Source organism: Marmota flaviventris, chromosome 13 (assembly GCF_047511675.1).
Source record: "Marmota flaviventris isolate mMarFla1 chromosome 13, mMarFla1.hap1, whole genome shotgun sequence".
Lineage (NCBI taxonomy): Eukaryota > Metazoa > Chordata > Mammalia > Rodentia > Sciuridae > Marmota > Marmota flaviventris.
In genome coordinates this window covers 34790522-34809005 of record NC_092510.1, presented here as the reverse complement: position 1 = coordinate 34809005, position 18484 = coordinate 34790522, and the positions used below count along the sequence as shown (strand labels likewise).

Genomic DNA, 18484 nt, shown 5'->3' with positions numbered 1-18484 from the left:
GGACAAGGCTTCTAAATGAATTGCGAAATAAATCCCTAGAGCTTTTCTTTTTCCTTCCTGGGTGGGTACTGTGAAATCTGCAGCCTTGCTAGGCTCTGCATTTCTTCTACTGAAGTGGTCTCAAATAACTCATTCCTGAAAGGTCTGGTGCTCTTAAGGAACCAGTGTGATGACATCTCCCTTAGAGAGCATCATGGTGCAAGTTCTCCTTGAGCCTGGACTATTGGGGATCAATGCCCTCCTTTGCTTCTGGCAAAATGTGTGCATGCTCCCTGACACAGCCACTTTCCAGGGGTGCTGAAATCAACAGCCATCTCCACTTAAACTTGGAAAAGGCTTCTGGCTGGGTGTGAGGTCAAACGATCTGATGCACATTTAAATGAATGTAAAAGGAACACAAAGCCAAAAATATTTAATGACAGGTAACAGTTCTTTCCAATGCATAGAAGCACATTATAAAATAACACTTAAGTGTCAATGCATCCATTTAATTTTACCACTCTGTAATGGGGTCCTTTAATCAAAGTAATTTGCTTGAAAAAAAAATAAACACATGTTTTTCAAATGTCTACTCTGCTCTAGACAGGTCTGAAATGTATTCATAATCGAATAGCCTCTATCTTGCCTTTTCTGATCAACAGAGCCATGGAGCGTTAGGCTAAAATGAACTGAGGAACTTATGGATATATATTCCTTGAAAGCTTCAGAGTAAAATCTCTGGCTTCTTATGAAAATTTGATTTCCTTGAAGGAAGAACAACATTATCAGGTACCACAGTGGAAACATGAAAACCTCATTTGGGCTACCATGGTCACTGGATGTAGTCTGATAGAGGGATGCTACAGTGTACCATGCAAGATGCTTTGTGTTCAAGTGATGTACCTTGTGTCTTTCTGCCCCTTATCAGACCACCTAGTCCTATGTAAATGTCATAAGATGAGGAGAGAGATGCAGACACTCCAGCTGCAGGAGCCAAAAGCTATTAAGTGGCAAATAAATAAAGTACCCAGAATAAAACCTGAATCTTAAAAACTTTGAAACCTGTTATATAGAACTTAGGAGAAACTAACCTGAAAGCAACACACAGTTTTCTATCTCAAAAGACTCCCCTTTCCTTTAGGGGCTGATCTACTGCTTTATTTTGGTAGATTCCTCTAGCTGCATTCCATGTTGGGAACACTTGGTGGATATGAATTTTTGTTGTGTGGCTCTATCTTGTACATTACAGGGTGTTGAGCAGCCTGGCCTAAGAAATTCCCCCAGTCACTGTAACAATCAGAAGGTAAAAGCTAACCCACCAAGCGCGGATCGATAGCTTAACAATAATCTGTTGACGCTCTTTGCTTATTTAGTTTGAATGACATTCCTACTATGCTTTCATGGCGTTTCCCCACTGTCCATCATCCTGGAAGAGACTAACTTCAGGAGAAGAACACATGCCACAGAACGAGGCCTATAGCAGTAGGGCTCCTGAAGCACAGACAATGTTTGTGTGTCCCTGAAGAACTGGTTGAGTGGGCCCCTGGAACAACTGGTAGGTCCTATCAGTGTTGTGACAATAGCCACCTTTGAGATAGCTGTAAAAGATCCCCTGGTGTACACATCTGAAGGTGTCAGAAGTTGCAGAATGGCTTACTGTACATACTATAAGTTAAGTGAAGGGGCAGCTTGGGAGAGAAGTGCTTCTTCCCAGCACAGAGCCATGATAAGAGCAGCGAGTAACATATGATGGCAGCAGGTGCAATGGAGAGCTGCTTGATGAGGAAGCAATGAGAGGAGACCCGGCGACATGCACACAGCATCCTGGGGAACTGCAGTATAACTGGGAAGCTGGGGGCTCAAAACATGATAGTTAAGGCAGCAATGGAAATATGACCTGTTCAATATTCACCAACCACAGGGCAGAACCTGGACATGTGACTACCACTGGAATCAACTCGGGTAAGAGGCCTGGACCAGATACCTCTGGCTTGCCCTGTGCACTTGCTGGCTTGATTCCTCCTGTCTCCTTCCTAGGACCTGGCACAGCCTACACAAAAATGTGCTAAAGGGATATTTTTCTTTAATCAAAAGGTTAAGGACTCTCTTAATGCTGTCTGCTTGTTCTTCTTTCTTATTCCATACTGTCATTTCAGGATGTACCTGGGGAATGTGTGAGAAAAGGGAATGGCCTTTTGGAGGGGGGAATCAATTTTGACCAGCTGACACTGGATAAGTCAATTTTGGTGAGTCCTAACTTATTCCAATTTGTTGGAAATGTCTCATTCTGGATTTTAGAATGAACACTGTCTGCAGTTCTAAGGGCTGGGTGCACTGTGGCATGAACACACATTAAGTGTCCTAGTTGTTTAGAATCTCTACCATGATGTCTGAAAGAATCATAGAACTCTGCATTTCCATAGGCTCAAACTGGTTTGGGCTGGTTCAAACTAGTTGTGAATGACCAAATAGGTTTATTCCTTTAAAGTCTTTTAAAAATAGATTGAAACAGGTTATGGTTTGCTCAAACTAGTTTAAACCGGATTACCTTTGCCCTGACTTATTCAGACTAGCCAGGTTAGGTTTTCATTCTACTTGAAGCTAACCAGTTCAGTCTGTCTTGAACAGTATCAAGTGGTTAAAAAGCAATGCCACCTAGTTTGAACCAAGCCTAATACCAATGGACCTCTGTCAGTGGTAATCCAGGGATCCATCTCACATTTGAGGCATAATATTCAAAATGACGTCCTTCCTCATTATATCAACTTTTCAGTCTATGATCATATGTACTTTCCTCAAGACTGGCTAGTGAGAACAACCTAAATTGATAGTGTTTATAAATAAAAAGACTCCAGTGCACATTAGAAATCCTTTTCTGTTTAAAACTGTTGGCAGGGTCATAGATGAGCCCTGCTTATGATATTTCAATCTACTCTCTGACCTTGGACTAGACACAGGTGTGGGATGATGCTATAAACTTCTCAGGTGCCTGCAGTTGCCCACCATCCCCCTCCAACCTTGCAGATCTCCTCACCTTGATCCTGCTAACTGCTTCCTGGGCCTGCATCATGCGCACATTTTTGGAGGGGGTTTTGTCTGAGAGCAGCTGGGTGGAGCCAAGGTAATTGGCAGCAAAAATGATTCCATCGATCAAGTCTTCAGGGTCGCAAGGTCCAGGAACTGTAACACAGAGAGAACAGTGGTGAGTGAAGCCATCCTGGGCAGGCCCTCTACATCCAGACCATGTACACCCTTCCCCAAGCTCCCTGCTGGCAGAGCTGGTCTAAGGCATTGATGTCACCCCTCCTTTCCACACAGAAGGCACGGTTTCTTAGAGCCGTTTGAAATGATTCAAGTATTGACTTAAGTCTGAAAGAAAGTCTAGTGACAAGACTGAGTTCTTTGGGACAAGGACCATGTCATATTCATCTCTGTCATGTTCCAGTGCTGGTCACCTAATTGGTATCAACTAGATGTCTTCTGAATAAATGGTTAGGTGAATGGAAGGCTGCCTTGGGTAATGTCCATTTATAGCACTCCCTACTACCTGTCACCTATTCATATCTCCTTCTTCCCTTTAGTCCACAAGTGAAGGAAACACATTTAATTAGAAAAATGGGATGTTTCAGAACATCTGGATTTCTATGATGGCTTCTGACCCCAAAGCCATGGTCTCATGCTGCTAGGCTTGCCAACTTAGAGGCCATAATGCCCACAGTCTAGGCCCACACACTGATCAAATTTTCTGTTCTCACTCACCAGCCTAGTAAATCAAGTCTTATTTTAAATGGGGGCATCAGGTTCTAATCAAAACTACTATAAACCACTCCCAAAATTAAGGCCATTATGTATCTTTCTCAGCAGCTGCCTGGTTCCCACCCTGGAACTTGTGTGGCTTTGAGGAGTTGGGTTATTTGTGATATGTGTTTTACCTGTAGAGTAGGGAAGTCCAGCTCTAAGGTAACACAGACAGTTTTGGACCCACACTATTATCAATATAAAGTAAAAAAGATTGCCGTCTTCTATGATAAGCGCCTAGAGGATGGATTTATATTGTTACTAAATCATTTTTGTCAATCAGATATTGAGACAAAAATCTCACCTGGGATAATTTTAAGAACCTTCCATCTATTTTTAGAATATAATGTTCAACCCATCTTTCCTTTTTCTGTGCGGCTTTGACATAGCCATCTCTGATTTAGCACTATTCACTGAAAAGGGTCCCTTTGCAATGGCAGTGAGTATGCAGGTATTCTTAAAAGAAATCTAAATAATACTTGAATCATCACATAAGTGCCTAGCAACAAAGGCACATAAATATCAGACCTAAACAAAGTCTAAGTTTGAGATACGATCGCATACCATTTGTCCTTCAGGGAAATTGACTATAATTGAATGTACCTGTCTATCATGCCCAGAAAAAAAAAAAGTATTTTTATAAATTCACTTTAGGCTTGGTGCCAGTATATTTTAAAAAATATTTTTTAAAAATTAAAGCTACAATGATCCTGCATCAAAGAATTGCAGGTTTTGTGGTGGCCTTTTAGAACACAGTTTTCCATTCCATGAGGCCTGCAGTTGCCCTGTGAGTCAAGGAGCACATCATGGGATGCATCCTCTCACTACTGTTGGGACTGAAAATCCCTAGGCCTGGAGAGACAAAGTGGAAACTTCTGGAAACTTTCTAAGGTGCTCTCATGGAATTCCAGAAATTCACAAAAATTATGCAAATAACAGATTATTTAATAAGGAAACAGGAGTTACTAAACCAAAACTAGGATCTTGTTCTGGGCTTGTGGACTGAGGGCTCATGAAGGTTTATGAACTCTGGTAACTCAGAGCATCCTAACGGCTCCCTCACAGGGTCCAAAGGCTGGGCTTGGCCAACTTTAAGAAGATGGCAATTTGCCTTACCTGAAAAACCACCTACAGTTAGAGCATCAGGGCCATCCTATAGCCAGAGACAGACTCCGTGAATGAGAAACTGGCACTCCATTTGGGTGGCTTGACCTCAAATGTCACAAAAAAAGGGCACAAAGCTTGAGCTACAGTCTAGTCCCAGGAGGCTTCCTGAATGGGTTTCCTTTTGCATTGAATAACGTGCACAACCAGAGGTGGCTCCCTGCGGAGTCAGCCTGCCCTTGGATCACAGCCTGGCTTTGCAGCTGGCTAACTGCATCATCTTGGCCCAGTTACTCACTCTCTTGATCATTGGTTCTCTTTTACCAAAACAAGAAGATAATAATAAAACCCACTTCCCAAGATTGATGTGTGGATTCAACTAGTATTTCATGCAAGGTGCTTAGAATAGTTCCTGACCCAGACTAGATGTTCAATAAATGTTACTCGTCCCAGCAAGAGATGGGAACCACTGGAATGAAGGGGACCAAAATTTATTCCCACTTGAATTATCTTTGAGGGATGCAAGAGGTACACTGGGCTAGCAGTAGGGAGACTTGGGTTTCAGATCATGACTAAGATGGATGAAGCCCAGAGGCTCACCTCCACCCTCGGGTTTGCTATCCACATGAGGAGCCAGGGAAGAGGGTTTCTGAGAGCTTCAGAGCTATTACAGTCTAAGATACTAAGAATGTCAAGTCTGTGTCCCTTCTTCCCACTATTTCCTTATCTCCAGTGCTCGAAATGCCCCAAATGCTGAAAGATTCATGTGCTTAATATTCAGTGCTCTGTATTTTGAGCTCTTACCTTCAACGTAGGTTGGGAATGAAGCCAAGCTTTTTCTTGACTGTAATTAAGACAAAGAGGTTTCAAAAAGGGAAAAGCATGATGTAATATGCATCAACACACCATCCATGCATCATGAAAAAGAAACACATTACTAGTGGCATTTGTTAACCAGTTATCAACCATTTTTTGTTAGTGTGTGTGGAGAAACATGTGCATTTATTATTCAAGGTTACCTCGAACCCAAAATAGGCCCTTCAAAGTGTTAGATAATTGGAAAACCCCACATTTCATAGAGGTCTATCAGCTTAAATAATATCACACAGACCAAAATCTATAAACAGCAATAAAAAGGGCACACTTTATATTCTCACACCTCTGCATTCCATGGGAAAAACAACTGATTAATAAAAGCACCCCAAACATAATTGTACACACAAATGAAGAACTCCCTGGGAGAAGTTTATTTTGTATCTAGGCTGCAAGGATCTCTGTGCTAAAAATGTGTGTTAGATTTTTTCCTCCTCATCATCTCTTACTGATTTCAGTTGAAAACTGCATTATTATCTAAGTCATTATTATGTGTTTCCTTTAAGTAAGAACACAACACAGGAGTAAATTAAAAGCCCTGGCATTTCTTATATTATTATCTCCCAGCAGAGGCCAGTCTTCTAACAGCACAGTTGGAAGTGGATATGAGGAACTAGAAACTTCTAGAACCTGACTTGGTGGCAGTATAAATGTAGCACTTAGAGGAGCAACACTTACCACATGCTCCTTCCAGAAGGAAATGTCCTAGCAATAACTCTTACAGAGTTGGAAATTCACTTCTGCTTCAAATAGTGACAGAACTTGTAGCTGATAAATCTGGGGCAGGGCTTAGTTTCCTGAAAGCATTTCAGGAGAGCTCATATTAAAAATAGGAGTCCTTAACCAGGCAAAAGGTAGTTTGCATGGCTGAGATTTTTATTGCTGAGAATCTCCAGGTATGATGTGATCATTTAAATATATGCCTTTTAGAGAAGGGGTATCTTGCACAGCATAGCTGCTCCATAGATTGATCTCTTAAAAGGTATGTGTCACATGAGAGAGCTCTTGGTGAGGGCTGGGATGTCACAGGAAAGAACTCATATGCTAGCACTTTTTTTGAAGCCAAGCTTTTTCTTCACTGTAATTAAGACAAAGAGGTTTCAAAAAGGGAAAAGCATGATGTAATATGCATCAACACACCATCCATGCATCCATGCAAGTCCTCTACTTGGAAGAGGGGAATGCAAAGATATGATTGATTAGTTAATACACAACAGTTTAATAATTGTAATGTTAATTGTTATGTGAAAAACTGGGTGTAGTTAGTCGAAGACTAACTCAATTCAGGACAATGGTAAAAGGCCACACAAATCACACAGGGAGCCAACACAGGGCAACTTTTCAAGAAACCTACTGCAGATGGGTTCATACCGATGGCTTCTCATAGCAAAAGTGGGGGGATTTCTTGTGCATCAGGAATGAAAGGTTACTGGCTGCTAATGTGTTTATGGAAAAACAACACCAAATATAAGCCAGGATAGGAGGTACGAACTCCAATTCTACTTGTCCAAGTCAGGACAGGGCCAGCTGAGTGCCAATAGAATTCTGATTGGTTTAAAGATCAACTCCCACAATTGGTTATATGAATTTCTTCATAATGGCCAAAGTCTTAAATTATAATTTCCCAACCATTTTCCTGCCCTTGTGCCCAGTAGCAAGTGCGCAGCAGGTTTGGGAATTTACACTGCTTAGTCTCCAAATACATCCAGGTTGCCAGTTTGGATTTTCTTAGGCTATTAGGATACTTTCCTGAATGCAAATTTCAAAGACAGTGTCCAAGTTTTAGCAGATGCTACAAGAAGAATTTCTTTAGTCTCTGGTTATAAAAGCTGCTGTTTTATTTAGAGCTACAATGGTAAGCATTTGGTACATTTCCTTACTATTTATGAACTCATGACTAGCTTTCTTTGGTTTCTGGGGTAATCAGTTTAAAAAAAGTTTGGTGAAATGAAATACTCTCTAATTATTGCACACAAGGAGGATTTTCATCATTATTTCTAAGGATATGCAGAAGCATGAGCCAAGTCTTTGTAGGAACTGAAAAACTAACAAATTTGCCTTGCTCATTATATCTGAAACCTAATCAAAGGCTGGATATTCAGACATCTGATTAGCTCTTTGTTTTCTCACATGTGGACTGAGATGAACATCAGCCACCCATTAGCACTCAAGAGATAATAAAGCTGCATTCAAGAAGCTAAAGTCTGAGATCTTTGGGGTTTTCCTGGGGCTCACACAAACTATGTGCAGAGCCTGGAGTCTTCACAATTAAAATAATTACCTACAAGCTACCTTGTCTCTGCAGTCTGTGGCCTCAGGTAAGTTACTTAACCTCTTAGCTTTCTCAACTAAGAAATGAAGGCAATGATATCCACTTCACAGAATTAACTTAAGGATTAAATGAGATACTATCTGATTTGCTCAGTCTGGCATTTAGAATACTGTACATGCTCAATAAATGATAATGCTCGTTACTGCTGTTATCATTGCAGCTGTCATTCTACTGTTTCTTACCCACCCATGTACTATGAATAGAATATGAAGCAAACAAATGGAGGATCCTGTCACAGTAGCCTAGGGTTAGAGGACAGACAGAGGAGGACAAAATATATTTCCAGTCTAATACTAGTGCCATTTCAGAAAAGGTTTGATATAAACATTAATAAAAAAATATGCTTCTCCCTCCCATGAATAGCGTATATATTCCATGGCACTTTAAGGGTAAACTTTGGCTAAGACTCCCTTTTAAAAGCAATCTGCCACTCAAGTTAAAATAGATCATCTCAAGTTCTCTCCTGTTGCTGATAATTTTATGTTACATGCAATGGAAGAACCCAATCATTCATTATATGGCTCACCTCTTTGACACATCTCTGCAGTGTGGAAGAGGGAACATCTATATTTGGAGCTCACGCACAGATTATTGCGCAGGTCAATATTTCTGTGGTGCTGGCCCACAAATAGGTGGGATGACAGTTACCTGGGTGTAAAGGACATTGGGTTCTGCCCTTTTGTAGCCCCAGAAACCTCAGAAGGAAAAAATAGCATCTTTTTTTAATATGATCTGTCAGAGCTCAACGAGTTCTCTATAAGTAGGGGTGAACATACAACTTGTCCAACAGGGACACCTTAGAGCTGTTCCATCCAGTGGTGCCCAGCCATGTATGCCTTTTAAGTTAATGAAGATCTATTCAGTTCTTCAGCCCCACTGGCCACATTTTAAGGAGGTTAGGAACATGTGAGGTTAAGGACCACCCTACCCAACAGTACAGAAGTAGAACATTTCCATCATCGCAGAAAGTTCTCTTGGACAGCACCATTGTAGAAAGGTGTACTGACAATCAGATGTGAAGCTGAACCACACTCCAGGTAAACTGGGACATGTGGTCACTGGCTTTTAGATTTCACCTGGGCCTGAACTAAATGGGTATTTAAGAAACCAACTCATTTCCCAAATCACACAGCAACTGTCAATCCATGGTATCAGAAGGCACCTAATGCCAGAGGAAGGATTCTGGTACTTGGATTTTCTGATAGGGTCCAGTGTTATCTAATAGAACTGTCTACAAGGATGTAAAAGTCCTGTGACCTGCTATGTCCAATATAGTAGCCACAGGTGGCCACTGAGCATTTAAAATGTTAACTAGCATGGAGGAGGACATAAATTTTTCATTTTACTCAATTAAAGTATATTAAAATTAATTAAAATAGACAACCATGGCTATCAAATAGGATGGAATAATTTTACCAGATAAATTATACACTGGATTGGAAAAATCAGTGTTCTTCCCTGGGGTAATTTGGGCCAGTTGTGCCGCAGGGGCTGCAGACCTCACAGAGCAGTGTTAGAATAAAGCACAATGGGCCAATGGCTGTGGTGGCGCATGGTGCCCTACCTCTTTATTTGTGGAGGCTTCCGCGGGGTCACTGGGATGAAGGGGTGTGCTCGACGATTCTGCACCCAGGGGTGAGGAACTGCCAGGAGATGGAGACTAGAACACAACAAGAGGATAGACAGCAGTGAGAACCCAAGGGATATGGCAATACCCAGCCCAGGACAAGGGGACAGGCAGAGGGGGCAAGTGGACTCTAATGATGGGATACTTCAGTGGAGAGGAACACCTTTGGAAAAGGGCGGACTCCAAGTACACAGAACAGGCCAGGGTGTCTAGGTTTGCTTTTCTATTCCTACCATCCCTCCCAGGAGTTTTATAACTCTAGGACCTTTTCTTTCCCCTTAGGCTAACTATTGAAAGAAAATGTAGAAAAAGTTGTCTATCAAACTGAAAGTCCTTAATGAATAGAGTTAAGGGTATTATACAATTGTTTTTTTCTTAAGGAAAAATATGCATACCTAGTTAACAAATGGCTTACAAAATCATGCCCAAGATACTCTGAATGGAAAAGAAAAATTAAAGCCTGCAATTTTAAAGAGGCAGAGGGACTGATTTTGATGACTGAAAAGCACATCACCTGTGTTTTTCTTGGTCAGTTCAGATTTCAAATATATTGTCTGACTTAATTCAGAGAAATTTCAATATCCAAACCACATACCCTTGTGTGCTCTTAGAATGGTTCAGAAATCCTTTGCCAAATGATTGAAAATAACGTTTGGGGGGTGGGGGTCAGGCGCCCAGGGAGGCCTTGCTAGAAGTGAATGTGAAATTTCTGAGTCAGTGCCCAAAATACAGCAGGTGCTCCATAAGCATATCCTGAGCAAATGACCAAAAAAAGCCAGCAAGCACAGGCCTGGAACAAACAGGCTCTGGAAACGTGTCCCCGATGTTATGAGAATATTTCTTCCTGCTCCTGAAATCTTGGGAGCTGAGGGTATATTCAGGTGAATATAGATGTTAAGGGTATTAACATCTATATGTTAGATGGCTAAGAATTCTGCAGCGATGGCCCTCTGAGAGGGAGTGCTGTGCTTCCTGGTGTGGGTGATGCCTGACAATAGGCATAAAACACAGAAGCCACACAGGAGGAATTCTCTCAGGAAGTACAGGGATATGAGCCAGGGGAGGGAAGTCCCAGGCAAAAAAAATCAAACTACCATTGGCATTTGCTTGAATCCATGTATGATCTCTTGTGACTGGCCCCTTGGGAAGGTGGAGGCCAGAGGCATCAGTAAAATACCTCTGCTCAGGAAGGGAGAATAGCTTACAAAGCAATGGTGCTGGCGAGGAGAGCATGTTAACAGACCAGGGGATCTCTCACATTACTTCACATTATGTGAAATTTAAAAAGAAAAATCTTTTCTAAAAAGTCTGAATTATAGGGGGCAGCAAATGAACCAAAAGACGATACAGTAAAGTGCTATTCTGATCAAGTAGTTCTTTGATCCGAGTCTACGGCTGTGAGGCTTGGGTTTGTTTCCCATCAGTACATATATTACCCAATTCTGGGCAGGGAGGTGTGGACCAATGAACCCCTTAAGTAGTCACACCAGAAATTGGACATTGCAGTAAAGCCAAGAGGGCAGGCACAGAGTAACAAAGTATCCACAGACCCTGGTCACAGTAAAGCAGTCCTGAATACCTTTAAAAACACACACAGAATTTTTCACTTGTCACCCACGAAGCCTGGTGGGTACTTGGTGATTTAGCATTGTTAGGTCTATTCAAAATTAATGTATAAAAATCTTTATGAGAATTTAATGCCCTTAAATTTTCCCCAGTTTTTCAAATCTGAACAGCTTCCTTCAGTATTTATGGCCGGGCCACCCTGACAAACAATTTTCTTTGTCACAAAGATTTTAAGGGTCTAACCCCTGGGGAAGCTAGTGCAGTGAATTTTTTAACTGCTTGATTTCAGGGCTGGCAAATTCTTCATTAAAAAATCAATCCCCTGAGAGTCCCCTATTTCCTATTTATTTTCAGCTCCAATATTCTAAAAATAGATTCCTTATAATCTTGCAGGCACCAGATCTTCTTAGGATGATGTGAGAGCCCAGGTTCTCTGGACAGTGGGCGAGGACATGGACCAGGGAGCTCACACCCCACAGCTTAGCTAAGTGACCCCCAGGAAATGCTGGGGAAGAAGAACTAACAAAACCTGGGGGCACTCTTATGGATCCACGCCAAACATATCAGGGACTACTTCCAGATGATGTGGACTGTACACAAAGCTCAGATGAATCTCTTTCCATGGGCACATGTGACAAATGACTTCCATCTACAGAGTCCCCCTCCACTCTCCTCCAGTCAGTGTTCAGTTCAGAAGTGCTCATCTCACTGCTTTCTCAGTCTCAGTTCACTTCCTCCCTGATGGCATGTGCCATGATTTCTAATTATCATATATATACGAATGGCTCCCAGCCCCAAGAACTCTTCGGTGATAGGGATTTTGTCTCCTTCAACTTATCACCCAAGTGCCAAGTCTTGGGTCTGGTAAACACTAAATACTCAGCCACTGTAGGCGCTGAATAAATGATTTCAACTTGCATGAGAAACAGATGCCTACTAATTTCTGGATTAGTTGTTGGTGGTCAGTGGCAAGCCCCCTTCTAATTTTGTCCCTCCATTGCTGTGCAGAAATCCTATCTGGATTTTGTATTAGATAAATGGCCTTTGCCTGTGAAAACTCTAACCCGGGCCCCAGTGAAGCTCTTTTGAAAGAGAGCCATCTCAAAAGAAGAGGAACCCATCTAGCAGAAGTCTACAAACCATCACATACCACTAGTGACCGAGTCAAGGGTAGACAAGCACCTTCAATCAGACCCAGCCTCCATGTTGAAATAAAGGAATTCAAAATTGTGCTTCTAAAACCCTTTCCCTGTTACCTCCAATATCCACCTCCTTAAAGTGGAAGAAAAAACAAATTGGATAATACTTTTTACTTTCAAAGAATGGATGAGAGACAAATTTTACCCAATATTAAAAAAGTAAAAGTTAACAAAATATATATATTTCTGTCTGGTGTCTCATGCCTTCTGGGCTGTTGGGTGGATATTCAATCTTGAGCAAATGAGACCAAGTGGGGACAGTAAATGTGGATTAGGGAATTCACATAGGTGAGTGCTTAACAAGAAGTGTTCAGGATGCCATGTTTCAAGCTAACCTTCAATGATGCTGTTGTATATAATTATAAGAGCTCAATACTTTGTCTTGTGCAGATGACGTCCTAGCAGATCATATTTTAGCAGATCCCTCACAACTGTGATCCAAGTTTTATTTCCTCTGCTCTGGCACTCCAAAAAGTAGAGCTCTTGGCCTTAAGTCTTAATTCTCTCAATGCCAAAATAAGAGAACAGTCCCATCCAAGGCCTGGGCAGAAGTGGCCTAAGGATGCAAAAGCAACCCTGGGGAAAGCTGATTATTCATTTTAGTCCTGAATGAACAGCCAGCTCCTAGTGGCAATAAGTGTGCTACTGTGGTCAGGGTGAAACAGACACAGTTCCAGGGACTCTCCGGCTAGGCCTCTGGGGGAGGAAAGTGGCATGCAAAGAATTACTATTCATTTATTCCTACAGAAGGCATCTTGGTGTCTACCTATATTCCTAACACTAGGCCAGGACGCAAAGAAGGAGGCAACGTGCTTCCCAAGAATGAGAGGAAGCCGACAGGTGCAGACAGGACTGCGGCCTGTGGCTAGGCTATCAGTCTGCGCAGTGGGGACTGAGCTGGGAGTGATCAACTCTGCAGGAGGGTGTGTCTTGGGCAGTGTGTCATGGGAAAGGCAAAACTTCTGCTGAATCCTCAACACTGCATAGTACTCAACAAGGGAGATGGGTGGGAGGAGGAATAGCAAGACTCCGTCGGGGCAGCCAGGGACCAGACTGAGGGTAAGTGTCTGGAGCCTCATCCAGGATCACAAAGGCTTGAAACAGCTCTATTCTCTGCTCAGGAACTGATTTTTTTTTTTTTTTTTTTTTTTTTTTTTTGAGTCATTAGCCTGTTGTCCTCACTGAAGAGGCCTGATACCGGGACTTCAGAACTGTTTTCTGAGTTGATGATCTAAAGGAGTGAGGGATTGAGCTTTTACTATGGCCTCTTTCCCTTTCCCTTAATCCTTTTCACCCTTTGAAATCGGATGGGGAAAAGAAAGATAACCATCTGAAGAGTGAAAGGGATGATAATAATAATACGCCAAAGCTAGAGGTAGAGGGCCCTGCCCTTTTCTGGTGGATAATGGACCCTGCTTCTCCAAGAAAGGCCCAAGGACTGGGGCAGGGCTTCCAAGAGCAAAGCTGTGATTTGGCAAGATGGACAGAGATCTTGAGGGACTTGTGGGGACGTTCTAGTCAAAAGCCATAAAAGTGAGCTCTCCCAGGCCATTCACTTAGTCATCCAACACTGAAGTCCTGACAGGTCTGCTTGTCACATCCCTGCCTTACCCCAGGGAGCTCCCAGTGTAGCAGGGGAGACCCACAGGTTACAAATACAAGGTGTCCTCTGCCAACAGTGATCACTGTCTCAGTCCCTACAGGAAAACAAACGTCATAATGACACAAAAACACTCACAAATGAGCTGACTTCTTACAATGCTGGTGTCCACCTGAAAAGCCCTCCCCCATGCTAACATCTGTCTGATCCAGGTCTTAGTCAACTGGTCTCCTATTGACTGTTAGGACTACCTGGCATTACAAGGTCAAAACAATACAAAAATATAAAAACAGAAACAGCCAAGTTGTGAGTAGTATAAATAGTACAAAAATAAGTAATAATAAAAAGGTAGCAAAATTCCATAAAGTTGGAGAAGGCAAAGTTGGAAAACTGCTTAAACAGCTACTGACAGTGGAGGAGTTGGCATTACCAGGTAATGCTGTGGCAGAGGGAGCCAAGAGGGCTGAACAGAAGTGCCCTGCACATGACTCTGCCACAGAGAAGAGTCAAAGCAGCAGAGAAGGAACTATTTTTTTAGGACAGTGAAAGAGGAAGAACTTTGGAAATCAGCAAACTGACAGTAATACTAAATAGCATGGACACTCAGGCAACTTAGAAGAACAAAGCCATTTCCGACTTCAAGGGCTTCCCAGTTGGAAATGAAGAACCTGATGCTATTGGCCAAAGGCACACAGGAAAGTTCCAGCAATTCTGGCCACAGCAGCAGACTGGCAGTCGTAACTACAAGAGAATTCCATGGTACTTACAAGCTTTAGGGAACCAACGGGTCTGAAAGTAACTCCTCTGCTCTGAAGAAGATGCTCACTTTGGACCTCCCAGCCCCAAAACTCAAGCTTTAAGAGTCCCTGCTAGATGCCATCTTGGCCAAGGGGCTGCAGCTGCATTGAACTGTACCAGATGCCTTTGCCAGTATATGTCTCACCAGGCAGAAGAAGCCTCCCCAGTGTCCTGCGGTTTCAGAACCAGTGGTGTCATGGTCACAAGCCGAGACCCACCCATGCTTGTCTTGCATAACTCTGGAGAACCTGCTCCCCAGACCACACTTTTGGGACTGCCACTGCTGCAACATTCCAGCTTCACTTTTGCCTGTGCATCAGGAGTTGGAAAAGCGCTTGGCCAGGCCCCACAGATCCAGGAACAAAAGGGCCAGTGAACCAACCCCCACCTGTGTTTCCCTGGTGGGATTTAAAGAAGATTCCTGTTCCTCCCTATAGCCTTGGACTGTGCCACTATTGCAAAACCTGGCTTTACCCACAGCTGGGCATCAGCATCAGGGAAAGATCCCAGCTGAGCCCCAGGAATGCAGCAACCATTGGTTCCAATGACCAACACATGCACTCAGCTGGCAGGATCTAGGAAAGATCTTCCCAGCCCATAGCCTTAGAATGACAACTACAGGTGCAAAAAGCCTTGGCCTCACTCATGCTTGGCTCTGGAGACAAAGAGAAAGTCCCATCTGTGTTTTTCAGTTCACAGACTACAAGAATCAATGCCACAAGTCTTGTCCTCACTAGAGCTTTATATGCATGATATATATGTGGCTGCTGGTCCCACAGGCCCAGACATCTTCTTTATTCATCCTGTGAATACTGGGAAAAAAGTGACTCAAGAACTGTGGTGCCTGGTGCCACAACCCTTGGCATACCTGGGCTTGTCCTGAGAAACCTGGAGACAGCATTCCTCATATCTGATACCACTAAAACTGTGTCAGCTACCCCACAATCCCCAGTGCCATCAGGGCTGAATTCTGTGGAGCCTGAAGATAAACCCTTGGAAGCCTGTGTTCATTGCAAAGTCATACAATTACCTTGATGAAATAATGCAGTCTAGACTTTTACTCCCAGACACTGCTGACATCAATCAAAGATGAAGAAATTACACAGGGACTATGCTTTTGAATTCTCCTATTACCAAACCTATCCAGCCAATATCCTATATCTCATTTAAGCAAAAAGCTCTTTTCCTACAAAATCTACTTCATAAAATTGGAAACAACAAACATTACCCCAACTGTGTGGATATCAAAGAAACAAGAAAAATAATTCAGGAAAAGACAACTCATAAAACAGAACCTATTAGAAATCTTGGAAGTAAAAGTTTCAATCAGTGAAATTGAAAATAAAATAGAGAGCTTCCACAACAAAATACAAGAAGCAGAATAATGAATTTTGGAACTTGAAGATAGGTCTTTTGAATTAATCCAGTCAAACCAAAAATAAAAAAATAAAAAGAATGAAGAAAGCCTATGAGACTTTTGGGACCCCAACAAGGGACCAAACATTCCCATTCCCATGGGAATTCCAGAAGTTGAAGAAAAAGGGCAAAGCACTGAAAATATACTTTGTGAAATAACAGCTGTAAACTTTCAAAATCTTCAAAGAGAAAACCAAGGACCCCAACTAGATTTAACCCAAACAAACCTTAACTAAGACAAATTATGCTCAAAATATCAGAAATACAAGACAAAAAAGAATCTCAAAACAGAAAAAGATTAAGTCACATATAAGAGAAGGCCCATGAAACTTACAGATTTCTCAGAAGAACCTTTTAAATCAGGAAAGAATGAGTTGATATATTCAAAATAGTGAAAGAAAATAAAACAAAACCAGCCAACTATGAATATTTTACCCAGCAAAATTATCTTTTAAGATAGAAAGTCTTTGCCAAATAAGCAGAAACTGAGGGAATTCATCACCACCAGATGAATCCCTAAAAGAAATGCTCAATGGATTCCGATATTAGAAATGAAAAGGTGATAACTATCATTGGAAAACACATGGATATACAAAACTCACTGACAAATAGATACACAAAAGATAAAGAGAATCAAACCTTAGCATCACAGAAAAATACCCAATCACAAAGATAAATAACAAAAGAGGTTGAAAGGAACAAAAAATATACAAAGTAAGGCGAATACAATTAATTGCAGAATGAAGTTATATTTATCAATAATAACCCTGAATGTAAGTGGATTAAATTTACCAGAGACTGGATGAATGGATATAAACCCAAACAACAACAACAATAACAAAAACACAGCTATATGCTGCCTACAAGTAACTCAGTTCACTTAAAAGCAACACAGAGACCCAAAGTGAAGGGAAAGATAAAGTTTGAATTTAAATGAGCAGGAATAACTACATTCATATTAACTAAAGTAAACTTTAAATTTAAAAAGTCTATAAAAAGAGACAAAGAAGGCATATATAGATAGATGAAAGGATTTATTTGGCAAGAAGATATAACAATTGTAAGTTATTTGCATCCATCAAGAGATCACGCAAATACATAAAGCAAATATTATTAGATTTAAAGCCATTATTAGATTTAAAGCCATTCCCAACTTCAAGGGCTTCCCAGTTGGAATTGAGGAACCTGATGCTATTGGCCAAAGGCACACAGGAAAGTTCCAGCAACTCTAGCCACAGCAGCAGACTGGCAGTCGTAACTACAAGAGAATTCCATGGTACTTACAAGCTTTAGGGAACCAATGGGTCTGAAAGTAACTCCTCTGCTCTAAAGAAGGTGCTTACTTTGGACCTCCCAACCCCAGATTAGAGATTGACTCTAATACAATAATACAATAGATTGACTCTAATAAAATAATAGTTGGATAATTTCAATACCCCACTTTCTTCAATAGACAGGTCAACTGGACAGAAAATCAACAAAGAAACATCTGAGCTTACCCACACTACACCAAATGGACCTAACAGGCATTTACAGAGCATTTCACCCAACAGCAGCAGAATACATGTTCTCCTCATCAGCACCTGGAGTATTCTGCACAACATATCATATCAGACCACAAATAAGTCTCTATAGTTTAAAAAAAATTAAAGCCATGTGAGGTGGTACATGCCTATAATCCCAGCTACTCAGGAAGCTAAAGCAGGAGGATCACAAGTTTGAGGCCAGCCCAAGCAACTTAGGAAGGCCCTGTCTCAAAAAAGTGAAATCACATAATTAATCTTCTTAGATCACAATGGATTAAAACTATAAATCAACAAGAAGAATGGAAAGCACACAAATACATGAAAACTGAATATTATGTTCCTAATTGACTAATTGGTAATGAAATAAAAGATATTTAAAAAATTCAAGAAACTAATAAAAATGACAGCACAACATACCAAGATTTATGGAACACAGCAAAAGCAGTGCTGAAAGGGAAGCTCATAGCAATAAAGGCATCATTTTAGTCATTTTTTTTTGGTCACTGAGACTAAAAGACCTGTCAAGAACAATTAGAGGAGGAAATGTTTATTTGGTGCTCACAGTTTTCGAAGTCTCATTACATAAATATCTGACTCCATTTCTCTGGGGCTGAGGGGAGGCAGAACATCATGGCAGAAGGGTGTGGAGGAGGAAAGCAGCTCAGA

General features: G+C 41.5%; 1 protein-coding gene across 2 annotated transcripts in view; it reads right to left on the bottom strand.

The window, feature by feature from the left end:
• Positions 1-18484, bottom strand: part of Apba1 (amyloid beta precursor protein binding family A member 1) — a 204638-nt gene that overhangs the window by 31651 nt on the left and 154503 nt on the right. For both annotated transcript variants that reach the window (XM_027940135.2, XM_071600583.1), the window contains exons 3-5: positions 9651-9746; positions 5686-5725; positions 3014-3159 (exon numbers count right to left, since the gene is read on the bottom strand). In XM_027940135.2, coding sequence (XP_027795936.2) covers positions 3014-3159; positions 5686-5725; positions 9651-9746 — 282 coding nt within the window. The remainder of the gene's footprint in view (positions 1-3013; positions 3160-5685; positions 5726-9650; positions 9747-18484) is intronic.